Source organism: Papilio polytes, unplaced genomic scaffold, assembly GCF_000836215.1.
Source record: "Papilio polytes unplaced genomic scaffold, Ppol_1.0 DF820678.1, whole genome shotgun sequence".
Lineage (NCBI taxonomy): Eukaryota > Metazoa > Arthropoda > Insecta > Lepidoptera > Papilionidae > Papilio > Papilio polytes.
Window position 1 is genome coordinate 1,008,135 of NW_013528526.1, and position 19,940 is coordinate 1,028,074.

The window sequence follows — 19,940 nt, forward strand, 5'->3', positions numbered from 1 at the left end:
CCGCTTAAAATCTGTCAGGCGTCAAAAATTAATTTGGGGTTCAAGCGTGGCCTTATCATTTAAGACGCGTTATTATTGCGTCGTTTCACTATTCGGCTGTATGTTTATAGTTAGTAATATCCGAATTATTATACTGAAAGAAAACTTTAGTTATCCCTAACTTGGAAGCTCTGATCATTAGGAAAATGATTGTACAAAACCCCGTTTTTTATTAAAAATTACAATAAATGTTGAGGGCCTGTCCCACCACTGACTGATAGAGGCTTAGATAACTTAAAAATGACGTCACTGTCGGATAAGGTAACAAAATCCGATATTTTACGTGTTGGATTGTTATCAGAAAATTACAATTTGGTGCGACAGGCCCTTAAAATCGTAATCAGAATACTTACAAACAAATACGTACACAAACAAATTAATGATGTACTCGTAGAATCAACAAGGTTTATATTTTATCTGTTTCCCGGAAAAATTATGAGGAAATATTCGCCATCAAAAATCTCTTCAAATTCAGAATTTTATAAGTGGCCAATTAGAGGGGACGTTCGTTCTGAAAATTCTTTTATTGAAGAAATACTTTGTACTGGTAATATTTGAGGTTCCTTTCTGTTTTATTTGTTATCTATAGGAAAATGTGTAGATGTTTCCTGGAACTTTTAATACGGAATCACGGGACTATTATAAATAATTATCTTTTCCACGCTATTTCCTCCGCGTGCAATAAAAAAAAAGATATTACATGTCATGTCCTACCAAATTGTAAATTGTCTGATAACAATGGAACGTATCAGATTTTGTTCTCTTATCTGATAGTGACGTCATTTTTAAGCTATCTGAGCCTCTATCAGCTAGGTGGGACAGGTCCTGAGTAGCTTATTCTTATTAAACTGGCTTTCGTCCGCGACTCCATCCGCGTGGAATTTAAAAAAAAAACAAAAGTGAGCACCCTATGTATTTTACAGACTATGCTCTACATCTGTACCAAATTTCATCGAAATCCGTTCAGCCGTTTATGTTACAAACTCTAACAAACATCCATCTGTCGGAAAATTTCGAATTGAATATTGGTATCGTATGAAGTCCATTTTGACTTATTTTTTAGATGGTTAATAATTAAAATATATGAAAACACTACTACAATATAAAATTAAAATGATGATATTTTTTTTATGATTTTTTAAATCAGCGCTTTATCGTGATCTTACCTACAGTTAACTAGTATATCAAGAATATAACATCGTAACATCATAAGTAATTAGAACGTCATAAATATACATAAATTGCAATAATTAAATTCAAATATTATAAATATTATTGCATAACTGATATACTATCTTAAAAATGTACATAATAAAATAAAAACAATAGTATAAATAACAATTGTTATGAAATTACCAACCATCCGGATTAAGGCCGCGAAAATTTCATTGTTTTAACAACCTACACAAATTCTTAAGGTGCGTTTCCACCGTACGTAAATCTGCGAATAGACGCGCACGGAACCATCACGGGAATCTTAATGTTTTAACTTCGATTCACGCCTAAATCACTACCACGAAAGCGAACTAATCTTACTAATATTATAAACGCGAAACTTTGGATGGATGGATGGATGTTTGTTTAAGTTTGTAGCCTAAACTGCTAAACAGATCTTTATGAAATTTGGCACAGACGTAGAGGATAGCCTGGAAGAGCACATAGGCTACACACTTTTGTTTTATTTAATTCCACGCGGACGGAGTCGCGGGCAAAAGCTAGTTTTTATGTAAAAGTCCGGTAAAAAAATCCGGTAAGCTTTTCTTAGGTTAGTTTCTTCCTTTAGGTTTATGTACTAAAGAGTTAATTTCGTAATAGCAGTGGTAGCCCACCTTAAAGTCTTAACATTGTCTTAACGATATCAAGATATTTGACTAGGGTCTATTTGCAATCTCTAGTCAACCTTGGTATGAGAAAGGAACCATTTTCTTTGTCTCGTATTAAGTAATGATAGTATATTTGTGATTCATTCAATTGTGGTCCAAAATTATGATGAACATTGTATATGTTGTAACGCAAAACATATTATGACTAAGTTACAAATGGCAGAGTAATTTAAATGTATTTTACGAGTCACTAATTCGATGCAATTCTTATATAAACTGTGGTAACTGAATCTAATTCATTATTATAATAAATCAAGTAAGTAGGTGAGTTATTTAACAATATATTAAACGAATAGAGTCGCTTTAAATATACATCGATTTATTATTTAAATTTAAATTCCAATAATTTTAATTAAAATGTCTGCAATTGCGTTTATTTTTTGGATGTCCTTTCTAGATATTGTATGCTCTGCAGTAGCCGGTGTTCCCACAGTCCGACCTTGTTTACAGTTACGGTTTTGATGAATTTGTTTTATTGTATTATTAAAGTAAAGGCCGAATTATTATTTATTGAGTTATTCTTTTATATCATACTTGCGTTCGCCCGTGACTTCGTCCGCGCGGAATTAAAAAAAAACTGAGTAGCCTATGTGTTCTTCCAGACTATACTTTACATCTGTACCAAATTTCATCGAAATCCGTTCAGGCGTTAGGACTACAAACTCTAATAAACATCCATCCATCCATCTAAACTTTCACATTTATAATATTAGTAAGATTATTATGATACAGCTATATAAAAGTGGTCGCACACCTTTTACTAAACTATCGCACCACTATTGTGCGATTGTCGATTGTTTCGCAGCCAATTCAACTGGTTAGTTGCACAACTAAAATCAAGTAGTATGTGCGCACCTCCGTAAAAGCTGATAGGAATCAAAGCGGGACGGAACAGTTGTGCGATAATTTGGTCAAAGGTGTGCACCCTCCAAATCAATCGAAAATAAAATTAAGAGATAACGATATATTTTTCGAATTTAGACCAAACACTAAATTTAAAAGTAAATTGTGTAGTTTTTAAAAATTCCAATATTTTGCAATTCAAATAAATGCAAATCATTTTTTTCTAAATTTTGGATTCTTTACATCATCGAAATGACGTAATAAGATTTGAAAATGTAACACAGTGACACGATTTATCAGTTTGAAATTTAAAAGGGAATTTTGCAAGAACATAAAAAAAACTCTTGTCCTTTCGTATTACTTCGTTCTATGGAAATTCATAAACTTCTTCCTTCCTTCTTATTCCTTTCTTTACTTCTTTATTATTATTATTTCGGTTATGATAGACAATGTACCAAAATTATTATGTAAAATTTCAATACAAGATATATCGCCAATTCTTTGTTACTTTTCTACATAAGTTCTCATTTAATTGATACTTCTAATTGTTCCCACACTAATTAGTTATTTGACCTTGCCGTCATGAGAAAGGTTCACAGGGTCTATCACGAATATTAGAGGAACAGTTGCGAGAACGTATTCGTAACGTCTTCGACATATGAGATTTAATGTGCTTCACGCCCGGTAGGGGCGCTGCAAATCTAATTTGTTTAGTTTTAGTTTAAAATATCAGTATTTCTCTACTATATTATATAACTATACATGCTATCGCTTTTCTGTAGAACTTTTTGAGATCTACAATTCTTTGATACATCATTTTTATATACCCCTAACGGTTTAGGCAGCGTAAGCCGAGAATAGTTAGTTTGTTGAATTTTTAACGCCGGCGTCCAGAAACACGCTGTTTATTAATAGTTCCTAAACATTAGTAATAGTAAAATATAGCCTATGTTACTCATAGATAAATTACCTTTCTGATGGTGAACGAATTTTTAAAATCGGTCCAGTAGATTTTTCGTGAATCAAATACATACAAAAATACAAATCTTTCCTCTTGACAATACAAGTATAGATATACTTAGATGTATTTTGTATAAACCTTCCCCTAGAATTAGTCTATCTTTTTAAAAAACTTCATTAAAATCCGTTTCTTAGTTTTAAAGATCTAAGCATACGCAGACACAACGCTACTTTATTTTATACTTGAATCAATGTACTTAATCATACATTCGCTCAGGTTGATTTACAGTTGTTTCTTACAATTTCTAATCCAACGCGAGGGCTACATCATTAGAATGTATATTTCCTAATCATACGTCGACAGATGTTTATGTCGACTTGCATTATGGTTATCACAAAAACCGTGTCTAACTCTACATTCAGATATTATTTTAAGCGTGGACTAAAAAAAATGGTCGTCTATAACACTCCCGCGTGCATCTACTTTTTACCAGCTGCCTTCCAGTCAAAGTCCCGTCTAAATCGGCCCACCCGTTCCAGAGATAGCGGTCCGATTGTTAGAGTTTGTGGCCTAAACTGCTGAACGGATCGCGAAATAGCATAGAAGTAGGATAGTATAAAAGAACACATAAGCAAGACACGTAGACAAGAGTCGTACTCGGAAGCGAGTAACTAGTAAACATTTTGATTTATCTCAAAAAGTAAGGGAATTGCTTTCAAAATTTATCTACACTAATATTATAAAGAGGAAATTTGATTTTTTATGTATTGCAATAACTCAAAAATTACTACACCGATTTTAAAAATTCTTTCACCATTAAAAAGTATATATATATCAGTAAGTAACATAGGCTATAATTTGAATCTCACGCGGGCGAGGTCCCGAGCAACTGCTAGTGTATATTTTGATCTTATGAAATGTTGATCATAAACAAGCAATCATTAGCGCCATGCACACTTGAAAGCTATAGTCTGGTGGCCATAACAAGCTATTATAAGAAGCAAATTGATAGCAAACTCATCGAAGCGCGGCGTTCATTGTAGTTCGTTAGCTAACAACTGGCCTCGATGACTATTCGATACCAATATGATATAACTGGCGACTAAGAAATATTTTAGCTTTTGCCAGACTGCGTCCGTGTGGAATTTAAAAAAACTAAGTAGCCTATGTGTTCTTCCAGACTGTACTCTACATCTATGCCAAATTACAGAAATACAGTGGTAGTGCCCGCTTTAACATCTTAGTACGAATGGGCCGGCACGCCCGGTGTAATACCACGACCACACAGAAGACAGGCATGAAATGGAAGCAATTCCGTGTTTCGTCTGATGAGTGTGGTGCCGGAGGCCTAATTTAAGTCCTTTTTTCTTTACCACCCTTTTCTTATAAGAATAGGATGGGAAGGGGAAGTGGATTTGACAGAGGAGGAGATACATAGGAAGGTGAAATATCCTCTTTATGTGCATCTCCTCTGTCGAATGAGGGTAGGCAACGCATCTGCAATTGCGGATGTCTATGGGCAGTGGTCGCTTCGCCATTTTGGCGGATTCAGGTGGCCGCTTGCTCGTTTGCCACCTTCTATTATAAAAAAAAAATCATCGAGATCCGTTCAGCCGTTTAGGCTACAAACTGTAACAAACATCCAGCCATCTATCTAAACTTTCGCATTTATAAAAGTAAGTAAGACTACCAGTGTTTTTTAGCCTTTGTCAAAACGCAATCTCTTAGTCTGATTACTTATTGTAATTACTATTAAATAGATAAAAAAAGTAACTTTAGGTCGAAAGACTTCAATGTTTTGTGCTGTTAAATTAATCAACTCAATAAATTTTAATTTTGGTCAAATATTTTACCCCAGCTTTGAGGTAATTAAGACAGTGACAAGGGCCTAGTCCCTTGTGTAAATTTCGCTGTAAGCTTTTGTTTATGAACTCAAATAAGCTCCCAAACCGAAGCGGAAGTGACGGTGATTTATGTTTTAATTAAAACAAGGTATAGTTGTACGAAGTCATAGAATTCGGTTAGTGAATATAGGTTTTTAAACAGTAATGTTGTATTTAAAAATGTATAAAAAAAAACAAAATGGGAAACGCAAATTGATATTGTTTTAAACAGCAAAAAGCCAACATCACGCGGTGTTCCCAGGCGGTCACCCATCCAAGTACTGACCGCGCCCGACGTTGCTTAACTTCGGTGATCGGACGAGAACCGGTGTTTTCAACGTGGTATGGACGTTGGCGACTGCTTTAGCTTATTTTACGAAAACTATTTTTTATGTTATTTTTATGTAAATAAATATAACTGTATTTATAACATTGTTTCCTTTAATACGGATTAGAATAATGGAACTCTGATTACGCGATTTTTAAAACAAAACAAAAAAAAAATAACAAAAAGCCAACATCACGCGGTGTTCCCAGGCGGTCACCCATCCAAGTACTGACCGCGCCCGACGTTGCTTAACTTCGGTGATCGGACGAGAACCGGTGTTTTCAACGTGGTATGGACGTTGGCGGTAGCTAAAGTATTTTTTAAGTTTTATTTATAATTATATTTTTTTTTAACAATGTATCTTATCCTAATATTAAAAATGTTTTATGTGTTTAAATGCTAATTTTGATGTTTTATATTAAAACCACATAAAAAATCTCTGCAGCAATTTTTGAATACAATTTATAAGGACAGTTTATATCAGCGCCACCTGTTGGTAAATTTGTGTATCCTTCCCATCCTGGTTGAAATATTAGTGAACCCCATCTATGTATGTTTTTAAATAAAAAGAGTTTTATCGCCCTTTTATTGAATATACTTAATTATAATTTTAACTATTAGTAAATAATAAAAGTCTCGATTTAGACTAGACGTAAAACAATAAAGTGATGAAAGTCACAAAACAATTGTAGTTTGTATATAATATAATAGATGTCGCAACATTAATCTTATTTGTATATAAATATTTTTTGTGAGAATATAACCGATATATTATATATTATTGATTAATAAAAACTAAGAAATTTGGGGTATTCATTTAAAAAAAATTAACAATTATTTTGACATGTTTTTTAAGTTTCGTTTCGAAATCATTTGTCACCGTTATAAAATACATAATTAACTTCTTTACTTTGTTCCTACAGTAAGGTTTTTAATTTTACTTGGACTTTAGGTTAAATAAAACGTCAAATAAATTTACTTTATTGTCACTTTCTTTATTTTGTACAACATTAATACATTTCATGGAGAAATCAAATATACAAAAATTCATTACATTCGTACAAATAAACTCTGACATCGACAAATCGTAATATTTCACTCGATGTTTTTATTTCACATAATACTTCATAGATGGCGCTAAAATTCCATTTGTAAAAAGACAGCTTAATTTAACGTGATCAGAATTTATTTAATATTAACTTTCCGTAAAATATGCAATTATTTACATTTTTAATTCATTTCACTAAGCTTAACTTAATTCATTCCTCACTATAGTCAAGTTAAAATCTAGTTAAGTACATGTAAAAATTATTCATGCAAAAATATAAATACATTAAAATCTCATTTAAACTAGATCCAGGACAAGGTTGCTTTTTATAGTCAAACAAGAATATCTATCCCAGTAACAGAGGCGCTGTTATCGCTTTTTCTTATTAATTTGGATGTCAATTTGTAAAACGTACATGGAGATTGAAAATATGAAGTAGAGATGGCGCTAGTGAGCTATCATAATTTAGTTTTTACTTAGCCCACCAGCAAATGACTAATTAAATTATGTTTTAAAATTGAAATAAACATTATTAACATTATTCTATCAAGATTGTATAAATATTAAATGCTAAATATAAAAAAATGTGTTTCAGTAATGAGTATTTTTATAGGTAAGAAACCCATGACAAAATGTTTTGTAAAAGCGAGTATTTTGTTCTACAGTCACAAAAAAACGTTACATAATACAATAGTTTCCAGTACAATTACACTTAACAAAAATAATATAAATCGAACTTTGGTTCTATAACATTTATGTACAAAATTTAAAATATACGACAAAAGCCGTAAAAAAATTATATACAAAATCAAATACTTTGCGATAAATGTTTTGGTACATTTAATAATAAATAAATTCTTAGAAAAATTATTAAAAACTATGATTTTTTTGGTAATTCCGAGTTCATGTACTTATTTCTAAGTTCATTGTTCGTAATTATTTTCAAAATCAGAATAGTATATAAACACACTACTCTACTTATAATACTCCGATATATAAGGTATATAATTCTTAATTTAGGGCCCTGTCCCACCAAATTGTTAATTGTCTGATAACAATCCAACGTGTAAAATATGTGATGGGAATATCGGATTTTGTTCCCTCATCTGCCAGTAACGTCAATTTTAAGCTATCTGAGCCTCTATCAGACAGTGGTGGGGCAGGCCCTTAATATCCTAATATTTAATGTATGAAAATATTCAATATACAGGTGGGTCAAAAATAATTTCGTTTAATTAAAATTTTCCTAACTAACTTAATACTCTGATGAACTTGGAACAAAACAGTTTTATGTAAATTTGTCAAAATGCTAAATAAAAGTTTTTTGCACTGTTTTCAAAATTACGAAGATTATTTTTATGTTTATTTGATATTTACATGTGAATAAAAGTCACAATTTACCTTTTATTCAGACTTGTTCGACAATTTCACATTATGCAACATACATTGCTTGCTCCTTCAAGTCGATAATCTAAGCGTTATATAAACGCATCAATGGATTAACATGTAAATAAACTCCAATGGAAGTTAAACTCAAAATTGAATATTATTTTATAAAAGGGAATTCGCTGTCACTTTCATCACCGGATCCGTCGTAACTAGATGGCGGTGTATCAAGTTGGGGCAATCCTAAGTCGAGATATTCCTGATTTGCTGTCACGGTTAATATTTTATCCAAATCTTCTACCAGTTCGGTGAAAGATGGCCGGTCGCCGGGCGAGAAGGACCAGCATTCACGCATCAGCATGTAACTGGAAAAACATAGTTATTATTGGCCGTCATCATCCCTTTTGTCTTTCATAGGGTAAGAAGAGTTGATAAATTAATATACGGTATGTACGATTTTAAATTTTGAATTTACTGGTTACTTAAAATTATGCTCTTTCTCACAATCAATTAATATTTTGTACCGTATATGTCAATAAGCCTGATTTTTACTATGCTTTTTTCGATTATTTTTTTTTAATTGCAAAACTAGCGCTTAACCACTATCCCACCTAGACCAAGGTTTTGTCATTTGTTTAATGTTACTTGTATTATTACTAAAGATTTATTAAAACTTGTTAGATATAAGGTAATTGTTGTTTGCACATTGTTTATCTTTCTATGAATGTTTGCCTATAAAATAAATATGTTTGTGTTTATATTTACATGTTTAGTCGGCAATCTTACCAATATTATAAATGTAAAACTTTAGATAGATGGATGGATGTTTGTTAGAGTTTGTAGCTTAAACGGCTGAACGGATTTCGATGAAATTCGGCATAGATTTAGAGAATAGTCTGGAAGAACACATAGGCTATTCACTTTTGTTTTTTTCAATTCCCTTCGGACGGAGTCGCGGGCGAAAGCTAGTCCTACATAAATAAAGTTCCATCACTGGATTCTTTTAAACTGTTTATTCAATCATTTGACACTTTGTGGTGTATTCCTACACTATGAAGTTGTTACTAACATTTCAAGGCTGCAGCAAGGCGGCTTCTCCATACGATGTCCTGCGCTGAGATGCTGGTACATGTACTGTCCCGGCACTGTCGGGTACGGCGTGCCTCCCAGCGTCATTATCTCCCACAGGAGCACGCCGAACGACCATCTACAAAAATATAAAGGAAATAATAGAGTTTACACCTACTACATTATTACATGAATACATGAATTACGAATGTAACCATAGACATTTAAGAAATATATAGACTACATTGAGCAATTTTTTTCACCGGTACTGTCTCTGAAAGGTACTATATCAGTTGTAAAATTTGTAGACTTGACAGTTAACTAGTTCTTTCAATAACTTTCTCTGAAAGGTGTAACAGTTGTCAAGGTTAGAGCCACCTCGTGCACTACATAAATTTTTATCAAGTTTAGTGCCACCTCGTGCACTTGTATTGTCATGTAATAAAAGATTTTTCAAAACCATAATCAGCTCCATCTTTTGTTATATTATAAACTACACCTACGTCCACACCTACATCTATATCTACACCTTGGCAATTAAATGTTGTTTTGCGGATTTACTATTTTTTTATACAAAAAGGTGGCAAACGAGCAAGCAGCCACCAAAATCCGCCAAAATGGCGAAGTGACCGCTGCCCATAGACATCCGCAATTGCAGATGCGTTGCCTACCCTAAATCGACAAAGGAGGATAAGCACATAAAGAGAATATTTCCCCATCTTATGCGTCTCCTCCACCGTCAAATCCACTTACCCATCCATCCTTCTCTTAAAGGAAAAGGTGGACGGGAAAAGGACTAAAATTGGGCCTCCGGCACCACACTCATCAGACGAAACGCGGAATTGCTTTCACTTCACGCCTGTCTTCTGTGTGGTCGTGGTATTTCACCGGGCGAGCCGACCCATTCGTGCGAAGATGTTAAAGCCGGCTCTTCCACACAAAATAACGAATAATAAATAACTAATAGATACTGCTAGTGAGATTATGCGAAAAATGTTTCAAGGAAAGTGTCAACTATGCCTACTCTATGTCTCTTTACAGTCAACAAACTCACAATTACTTGTATTACTACTTACACATCAGTCTGTGTCGTGAAGACTTTATGGTAAAGTGACTCCGGTGCCATCCATCGCACAGGCAACCGGCCTTCGGTCTTCTTCCTGTAGTAGTCATTACTGTGCACGTCCTTCGCGAGACCAAAGTCTGCGATCTTTAGAACACAGTCGTCTGAGACTAGCACGTTACGTGCTGCTAAGTCTCTATGGATGCACTGGAAAATTTGCAATGAGTTATAATTAATACAAATAGATTCACTTGCATACACAAACACGAGAAGAACGTTAGTTGTGGAGGTACACGGGTAGAGGTAAATCTAGAAAGAGATGGGTGTATTTCGTAAAAGATTACTTCAAGAAGAGAGTGAGATGGAGTTATGTGGAGGAAAATGATGACAACTAGCTGTTATTACTTTTAATTCAAGTAGATTTTCTTACCCGTCTTGATGCTAAGTATTCCATTCCTCTAGCTACTTGGTATGAAAATGATACCAAATCTTTTTGTGTTAAAGTTTTCTTTTCCTTCAAGTCTTCCGTTGGTGATTCATATCTGAAAAATCAACATTTAGGTCATTAACGATTAATTAAGTCAAGACATGACTTTATACATTTAGAATACTAGAAGCGAAGAAAATTTATGTCTTGACATTCAATGTTGTATTCTAAATGTTTGGTTCTAGTTAGCTTTTCCCGTGACTCCACCCGCGTGGAATTAAAAAAAAACTTAGTAGCCTATGTGTTCTTCCAGATTATGTTCTATATCTATGCCAAATTTCATCTAGATCCGTTCAACTTTTGTTTTATAGATTAGTTCATACCTATTTCCAGGGCGATGATTCCTTAGGAACTCTCTCAGGTTTCCGTTAGGCGCGTACTCAACGATAACGTAGAGCGGACCATCCTGCGTGCAGCAGCCGAGCAGGTTGATGATGTTCACGTGCTTGCCTATCATCTTCATCATCTCCATCTCAGATACAAGCGCCATCATCTCCGCATCCGTGTGACCCTCTGGAATTACAATAAAAGAACTTTAGATTCTGCCTGGAACACTATTGATCTTTTGTCCAATTTTAATATTAAAAACTCACAAATTTACTTAATTTTAGAGACCTATTCTTATCACGAATAGACGAGAACATAATCCAACTTATATTCTTGTGTGGTCCTCATAATATGAATATAAACATTATTTGCAAAATTACCTTTTAACATTTTAACAGCTACCACAGACTGAACTCCCGGCTTCAGAATCCCTACGCATTCAGCTTTGACCACTTTCCCGAATTCTCCTTCTCCCAGAATCTTGCCCAGCGACAAGGACTCTCTGGGCACTTCCCAGTCGATGTCTACTGGCAGTTCATATTCCGACATCATCATTGAATCGCTTGTGTTGCCCTGCACTTGTGACAATTTTTGTTTTTCTATTTTCACAACCGGCATCAACTGGAAGTAAATAAAAAAAAATTAACAGTAGTCTACGAATGCATCCTAAACCATCAATTTATCCCAACTTCTTAAAATTAGTTCATTCTTACTATTAGTACATCACCAGCTCACTATACGTCACCACTGAGGGGCCACCGTTGGCCCACTGCGGGTTGACTTCACACATATCTGAATTTTTCGCCGATATGAGCAGACATCACGATGTTTTAGTTCACCATAAGAACGTCCGGTAAATAATGTACTTAAGAAAATCGAATTGGTATTTGGCGGGATTCGAACCCAAGACAAGTCAAGTGCTTAAACCCCTGAGCCACTGAGGCTATTATCTTGTTCGAGAAGAAAAAAATACTTACCAAACCTTCACCAGTCGTGCTGGGAGTTCCGTTCATCTGTGGCTTTTCCACTGTCACTTTTTTCGTCCAGTGCGTCACGATCACCGCACGTGCTGTTTCTATCGCTAGTTGCTTCTTTATCTTCTCTCTTTTCAACTTTTTGAATATCATCACTACTACCAAAGCAGCGACTAAAAACATCGCGCCTAACACCGCTGTTAAAATATTTATAAACAACGTGTGCTTTCCGTGGTTTATAGGCTCTGGTGCTGGGAATGCTGAAATGTTAATAAAATGGATGTTAGAAACATCAGAGCCTCTTATGTTCCCGGTCAGGTCTTTCATATCTATTTTATGCATTTTTAAAATTTATTCGTCTATCTTTATCGGCCCTTATACGTAAGTGTTTTCTTAAGAAACGATGGGGGAATAACCCAGAAAGTGTTAAAATTGAATGTGGATGGCTACAAAGGAAGAGGAAGACCGAAGAAAGTATAAATGAATTGTGTGAAAGAGGATGTACTTAAGAAAGGAGTGGATTCAGATATGACGACTGATATAGATGAATGGAACAGCAGCACATATGTGCCGACCCTCCGTAAGGGATAAGGGTAAGTGGATGATCATGATGATACGGAAGTGTTTTCTTATAAGTTCATGTTTAACGAAAACTTAATTTGATTTAATACAGTTTTTACTTACAATCAACAACAGAAAGATATCCTTTAGCTGTGGTGTTTCCTAAAGTGTTGAGAGCTACACAAACGTACCAGCCCTCGTCCTCCTTGGTTACATTGAATATTGTCAGTTGTTCGGGCAAATCCAATGGGTCTTCACTCTACGAGATTATTTCAACATTGTTATACAAGGGTTTTTTTTTAATTTATAAAAACATACAATCTATTCCCATTATTGATAATGTTGCAAACAAATAATATTATTTATATAGACAAGCTCATAACATAGACTGTAAGATCGCGGGCACATCTTTGACTAAACTATCGCACAACTGTTTTGTTGCTTTGATTCCTATAAACTTATATGGATACGCACACTAATCGATCTTTACTTGTGCAACTAAACGGTTGAATTGGCTGTGAAACAATCGACAATCGTTAATCGCACAACAGTTGTGATAGTTTAGTCAAAGGTGTGCGCAAGCTCTAAGAATTAGTATGATGTTTTCGTGCATAGGCGACTTGTCATCGTGCAATAAGTGTAACAATGAAAATATCGACAATATTCTAAAAAATCTAAACAATAAAAAGAAAAGCGGAAGTGTGTTTGAACGCAGATACAGAAATACAATAAAGTCTGAAAGAAGATATCTCGAAACACTCAGTAAGTATATAAAATAGTTTAAATTTATTAGATACAATCAAAAACACATAGAGGAGGCATAGATTACGCTTCACTGACTCCATCTATTAATAGTCACAGAAACCATTATGTTTTATTTTTTGCCAAAAGATGGAGCTTATTATAATTTTATAAAATGTTTTATTACATGTCAATAAAAGGACACGAGGTGACGTACAACTTTAATATAGTACCTTTCAAAAGTACCGGCTAATTTTTGTTCACTATGCCTGGTCTATATATTAAATGTCTTTGGATGGACAAATCATGCAATATAAAAGATGATACCATATTCATTAAAATGACATGCTATGCAACCCACAGATAATGTTAGTCACCACCCTCACCGTCATGAGTTTAGTCTTGTCGTAGAACACAATGGACTCCTGAGTGGCACCCTCGTTGGTGTCAATAGTGACATTATAATTGTACTCGTCATTTGTGAAAAACATCCAAAAGACGTACGGATGGAGATCAGAAAGGAATTCGCAGCTTAACTTCGCCGTCTCACCGACCAATTTGGTCTGGTTGACTACACCCTGGGTTAGCACTGGTTTCGCGTATAAACGCTCTATAAAAAAAGATTAGTGTGTTAACATTTTGTGGATTATAATTACAACGTCACTATTTTAAATATTTGTTATTTACTATAGTTATGCTAATCCTAATTACAGACCTTAGAAATAACCTAAAATATACATACTGTCACCATAAATTGCTAACTTACCATATTAACCATTTATCACCGAATACAAAATCTTAAAAGTACTTTAACTTATATTAGTACTGATTTGACTATTTCCCGTCACCTTACAACTATCCTAACTATTTTTTAAAAAAAGAATTAGCTTACTGCCTTCACCGGTAAATTGAATACAGTTAGTATTTGTCATTATTATCTTTATAAATGACTTAAAACTCTATTTACATATTCCGTAACCGATTTGTTAGCACTCTTTTGGACCTCCACCAAATTCAAAATTAACCTCAATAACATCCCCAGCTGGTATTGGCGCATCACTCGGTCCTACTTCTGCGTCTTTTAGGGAATAATTTGAAGGTCTTATCCAATAGGAATAAGGTTCTAAATCGGATACAGGTGGGCAGGATAGCTTCACCGTGTCGTTGACGAGGACCGTTACGTTGCCCGGATATCCTTCCTTTATGTACGGCTTCGATGGGTACCGTTCTAGAGAAATTTAGCACAGATATAAAGCGGATTAATTCTATCCGTTACTTGACTTACTAAAATATTGACCTTAATGTACTAGATATAATGTAACTTAATTAGTATGTGAAAACCATAACTTTAAAATTAGGCCTTACAATGTTACTGACGTGGGAAGAATGTGGAACACACGAGTAAAATAAATCTATCAAGTCAAACATTAAGGGTCCCACCGCTGGCTGTTAGTGTCTCAGATAGGTTAAAAATGACGTCACTGTTAGATAGAGTACGAAAATCCGATATTTCCATCAAATATATTCATACGTTGGATTGTTATCTGACAATTTATAATAATTGTGGTTCAGGTCCTTAACATGTTTTATTTTATTATTTTAATCCCTTTACGACATATTTCTATTTTCTATAGATTAGGAATAATAGACATTTTTAGTGTGGCAACATTCCCGACGTAAAAACAGATAGATTTTGTGTCCAATCAAATAATAAAGTCATCTTGTAATTAATTTTTTTTTAATAAAAATTTGTTCGTAGTTGCTAAAAATGTATTTTATAAAATATTTATTGTACCTTGTATGTGAAGAATGACTGTATGATTGATGCAGCCCAGTTCATTACAAACTAGACAAGTGTAGTTTCCATTATCGGCTTTGGTTAATTCGTCGAGCGTCATCGACCATTTGCCATAAGACGGCTGGAAGTACGTCCTCATGATGGGTGTGCCGTTGTTTTTAAACCATGTGATATTTGGCGTTGGATTTCCTGCAATTTGAAATACAAATGCTCTATAAGTGAAGAAATAAATCTTACCCAGATTTGATCATTCATTCATTCATTCAAGTGCACACCGTTTAAAAGGCTTTCAAATTAGTAGTAGTAGTTCTGTTCTCATTAGATGCTGAGATACGAATTTCATGCTGCAACTTGCAGTTGCAAATTTTGAGTTTAACAAATGCTTTTGGGAAAGTATTCAATCTCAACAAGGTGTGAGAACATTTTACTATAATGAAATTGATGATTCTTACCATCAGCAGCGCATTTCAGTCTTATCGAACTACCTGCTGGCTTCATATCCATGTTGAACATTTTTGAGGGATGTTTAAATTTAGGAGCGTATTTTGTTTTAGTATCATCCACATGTCCATAGTTAGGATGTTCTCTTTCACTTTTATCATCGACGTCCTCGTCTTTGTTATCATATTCCCTATATTTTAAACTTTTCGTCAATCTTTTCACATCCGTTGGTTTTTCTTCCAAAGTATTGTTCTCTAAGGGAGCTTCGTGTTGAGCTAATATTTCTGGCATCGGTCGTTGCATGTCGATATCTGATTGGTATTCTGCAAACAAATATACTTGAAATACATTTTGTTAAACACTTTCCTTGAAATGGAAAACATTTTGTGACTTAAATTTTAAACATGGAATACGAAGATTTCATACAGAATGCAGTATTTATTAAAAAAAAGTTAAAGAGCAATGCATAAAGGACGTTTTAAAATTGGCATTAAAATGCAACACTTTTATCTCAACATGTTTAAACATCTGGTTAATAAAGTCATCGAAGAAAATATCAAAGATCACATTCCGAAGATTATTTCAAGTAAAACAAGTATCCAGTTGTGTTTGCTTTTAAAGGAAACCATTCCTTACCTTCTAAATTGTCTTGTTCCACATCTGGCCAGTGCTTGATTGTAACACTCATTTCCCTTCCTTTATCTTCATCGTTATGACATGTATATACGCCGGCATCCTTTGCTCTGAATCCTTTTATCCTCAACCTGGATATAAAACATAAAATATTTCTCTTTCTCATATATATTTCATCATAACCTCTATCTTATTCTACTTCCGTATGGCGCACTAGGTTTTCGTCCTCGAAACAACTATCCGTCGTCTCAGTCATCACTCCCTTATTGATCATGTCACCTTTCATGCAATACATCCATCTCTTTCTACCACCACACTCATAACTAAAATCCTTCTTGTTGCATGCGATTCCTCCATATCTTTTCTTTATGCATTTTGTAACTTTTAGACACTAAAATAACAATTGAAACCAATTGTAACAATAGCATTTGTAAATGTTAAATCCGATTGTAAGTTGTAATTTGGTTAACATGACATGTCTGATGCTACCAGCGTTACACTTGCGGTTACATTAGAATCCGAACATGTTTTGAATGCAAATGTTCAAGTACGAGCATTTATTTCGTATGCTGCGTAAAGACGACGGTTTCTAAAGACTAAGTTATTGGAACACCTGCTTTATTATTTGATCTTTAGTTATAAGCAAAGAATCATATAAAATTTTTAAACCTGACTGAAAGCTTTAAAAGGATGTATGAAGATTTTAGTTTAGAAAATCTTACTAATGTTATAAATGCGATAGTTTGGATTGATGGATGTTTGTAAGAGTTTGTAGCCTAAACGGCTCAACGGATCTCGATGAGATTTGGCACAAATGTAGAACATAGTCTAAAAAAATATTTCCAACTATTTAAGCTTTTTTTTAGTATCACGCAGACGGAGTCTGCTAGTAGAGACACTAAGAGACTAGACACTAAGCTAGTAGAGAATAAAAAAAGCCTAATCATTCTAACTGGGTATTTTATATTAGATACTCAAATTTGATAAATATCTATACGACCGAATACTGAAACGATATTTTGTTCCTTAACTATGAATCTCAACTAAGAGTCTTCTATCTTATTAACTTTAAATGGGGTAAAATTATTTCTCGTTGTGGACAAGTCTCTAGGAACATTAACTATTCAAGGAGCCTAGAATAGACTAGACTTTAATCTCGGATCAGCGTGCAGCTTGATTGATTTGATACGATGTTTTGATCGACAGTGTGCTTTATTTGCGTCAAATAGAAACGTCCCGATAGCCGGCGTGTACCATGAGTTATGGCTTATGCTTTTAGATTCTCAATGTGTACTGCGTTTTGATTTGAGCATTCTTGTATTCATTTTAATTTAAGATATTGTTGCTTATGTTTATTGCTTTATTTTGTGTACAAGTTTAGAAAATTGTCTTTACTAGTTTAATGTGTCCATTAATATTTTTGGTTCCAATTTTTGAGCATTTTTCTCTATTTAATTAATTAATTTTGTGTAAACAATAAAAGGTAAGTGCATGTTTGTGTGTGAGTGTTTATTGGAAAATTCTCTCTAGTAAATATAAAACGGAAAGAGGTCTTAAATTTAAAAAAATGTTGCCTTTTAGGACCTCTTTCAATATTCCAATCTACTTGTACCTCTAACGAAATTAAATGTTTATTTTTTTACAAATAGTTTCATAATCCTACCATTGTCGTTGTAGAACTACCCGTTGTCTATTTTGTCCTTCCAACGGTTTCCCATCAAAATGCCATCGCACCCCCTGCGTTTGACTTCTCGGCCTCAATCCGCAGACTAGACGCAGTCTCTCATTGGTCGACGCTTCGATTACTGTATAAGTATCATCTGGAACAAAAGAAAAACGAATTATTTCTATCTTTGTTTACTCAAATAGAAAGAAAGGACGACGATACATAAGCAAGTAGCCATTTGAATACGCAATAATTGGCAGACGCATTGCCTTCCTTAAATCGACAAAGGAGGAGACGTACGGAAGGAGGATAGTACCCCATCCGCTGCCAAATCTAATTCCCCTTTCAATCCTCTCCTTTTAGAATAAGATAGGTAAGAGAAGAGGATACAAATTATGTTTTTGTAACAGTGTTTCAGATCGTAAACTCGTTTAATACAAGTTGTCAATGCTAAAAACCTTTTAACATTGAAAAAGATATATTAAGATCTCTGTCAGCTTATTTGCATTACATTGATCTTGTATAAATGGAGTTATCAAAGATTACGATCAGAATGTACTACGAAGCGATAAATCGTATTAACATGACACTACACGGTTTCGCTAAAGGAATGCAAAAAGTTGGAATGATGGAGCAGGCGCCATCTAGATAATCTCATTATTACCTGTGGATCGGCTTATAATTCACTTATTTTGCACAATTAATACATATATCATGTACACTTGCATTTTTTTAAAGGTTGCGATGGAAACATTTTTGTAAAGTACCTACGTGTATCTACCAAAGACGTTTAAAAATGTATAGACGAGGCATAGCGAACAACATTTATTAAATTATAATAAGCTCCATCTTTTGTTCTAAAATAAAATAAACATTTTACAAAATTTAATATCAACAATGAAATAGACATATCGGCAATTATTTTAACATTTAATTATGGCCTGTGGTTATGAGGATCTATGAATGGACAGCGTTAGTGAAGTGTCAACTATGCCTCCTCTATATACTTTTTGAATCTCTTTGGTCAATTAATATAAGTAAATAAGAAGCTAGAGAAAAATACTATGTAAGCCTATATTCCATCTTTTTTCTTTAAATCATTGATGAGAAGTATTTACTGTTTTTTTACTGATTAACACATATTGATATCAACACTTGGTTATCGTGTATTTAAAAAAAAAACAGCAAAAAGCCAACATCACGCGGTGTTCCCAGGCGGTCACCCATCCAAGTACTGACCGCGCCCGACGTTGCTTAACTTCGGTGATCGGACGAGAACCGGTGTGTTCAACGTGGTATGGACGTTGGCGACTGTTCCAGCTAATTTTATGTTTTGTGTATAAACACATATTCACAGTTCTATAGAACAATATATCTCGAGAAAGTTGTAATTTTAAAGAAACCGAAAATCTAAAAAAGAACGCTAGTTTTGGTATTCTAAAGTAAAAACAAACAGATTTTTCTAATACACAATCGAAATTATAACTTAAATTAATAATTATAATTAGTTTATTAGACCAAAACAATCGATGTTCGGTACCAACTTCACAGTATCACGCTATCGTCGAAAATAGCACGATGCGTTTGCAAACCACCTGAAGGCAATAAATTGCCGACGTTGTGTTATTCCACTGTTAAGGTGCATTTTCACCACGACGACTAAAGATAACGACACAATGAGCATCTAATATAATACTAGTTATATTTTTAATGCATTAGCTACGAGAAAAAACGCTTGCTTAGATCATTATATGGTAAAATGTAGTAATCAAACAATAAAAACAGCAATTTTTGATGAATTTACGGATCA

General features: G+C 34.0%; 1 protein-coding gene across 2 annotated transcripts in view; it reads right to left on the bottom strand.

The window, feature by feature from the left end:
* Positions 1-7,520: 7,520 nt before the first annotated feature.
* Positions 7,521-19,940, bottom strand: part of LOC106110362 (fibroblast growth factor receptor homolog 1-like) — a 77,611-nt gene continuing 65,191 nt past the window's right edge. The window contains exons 3-15 of one of the 2 annotated variants that reach the window (XM_013292178.1): positions 18,128-18,284; positions 16,468-16,595; positions 15,843-16,154; positions 15,388-15,579; positions 13,979-14,202; positions 12,975-13,110; positions 12,294-12,550; positions 11,697-11,937; positions 11,313-11,502; positions 10,933-11,044; positions 10,516-10,709; positions 9,441-9,578; positions 7,521-8,736 (exon numbers count right to left, since the gene is read on the bottom strand). In XM_013292178.1, the coding sequence (XP_013147632.1) occupies positions 8,532-8,736; positions 9,441-9,578; positions 10,516-10,709; positions 10,933-11,044; positions 11,313-11,502; positions 11,697-11,937; positions 12,294-12,550; positions 12,975-13,110; positions 13,979-14,202; positions 15,388-15,579; positions 15,843-16,154; positions 16,468-16,595; positions 18,128-18,284 (2,486 nt within the window). In that variant the 3' untranslated portion in view covers positions 7,521-8,531. Of the gene's footprint in view, positions 8,737-9,440; positions 9,579-10,515; positions 10,710-10,932; positions 11,045-11,312; positions 11,503-11,696; positions 11,938-12,293; positions 12,551-12,974; positions 13,111-13,978; positions 14,203-14,617; positions 14,821-15,387; positions 15,580-15,842; positions 16,155-16,467; positions 16,596-18,127; positions 18,285-19,940 lie in introns of both variants that reach the window. The other variant, XM_013292179.1, reaches the window with a different exon arrangement.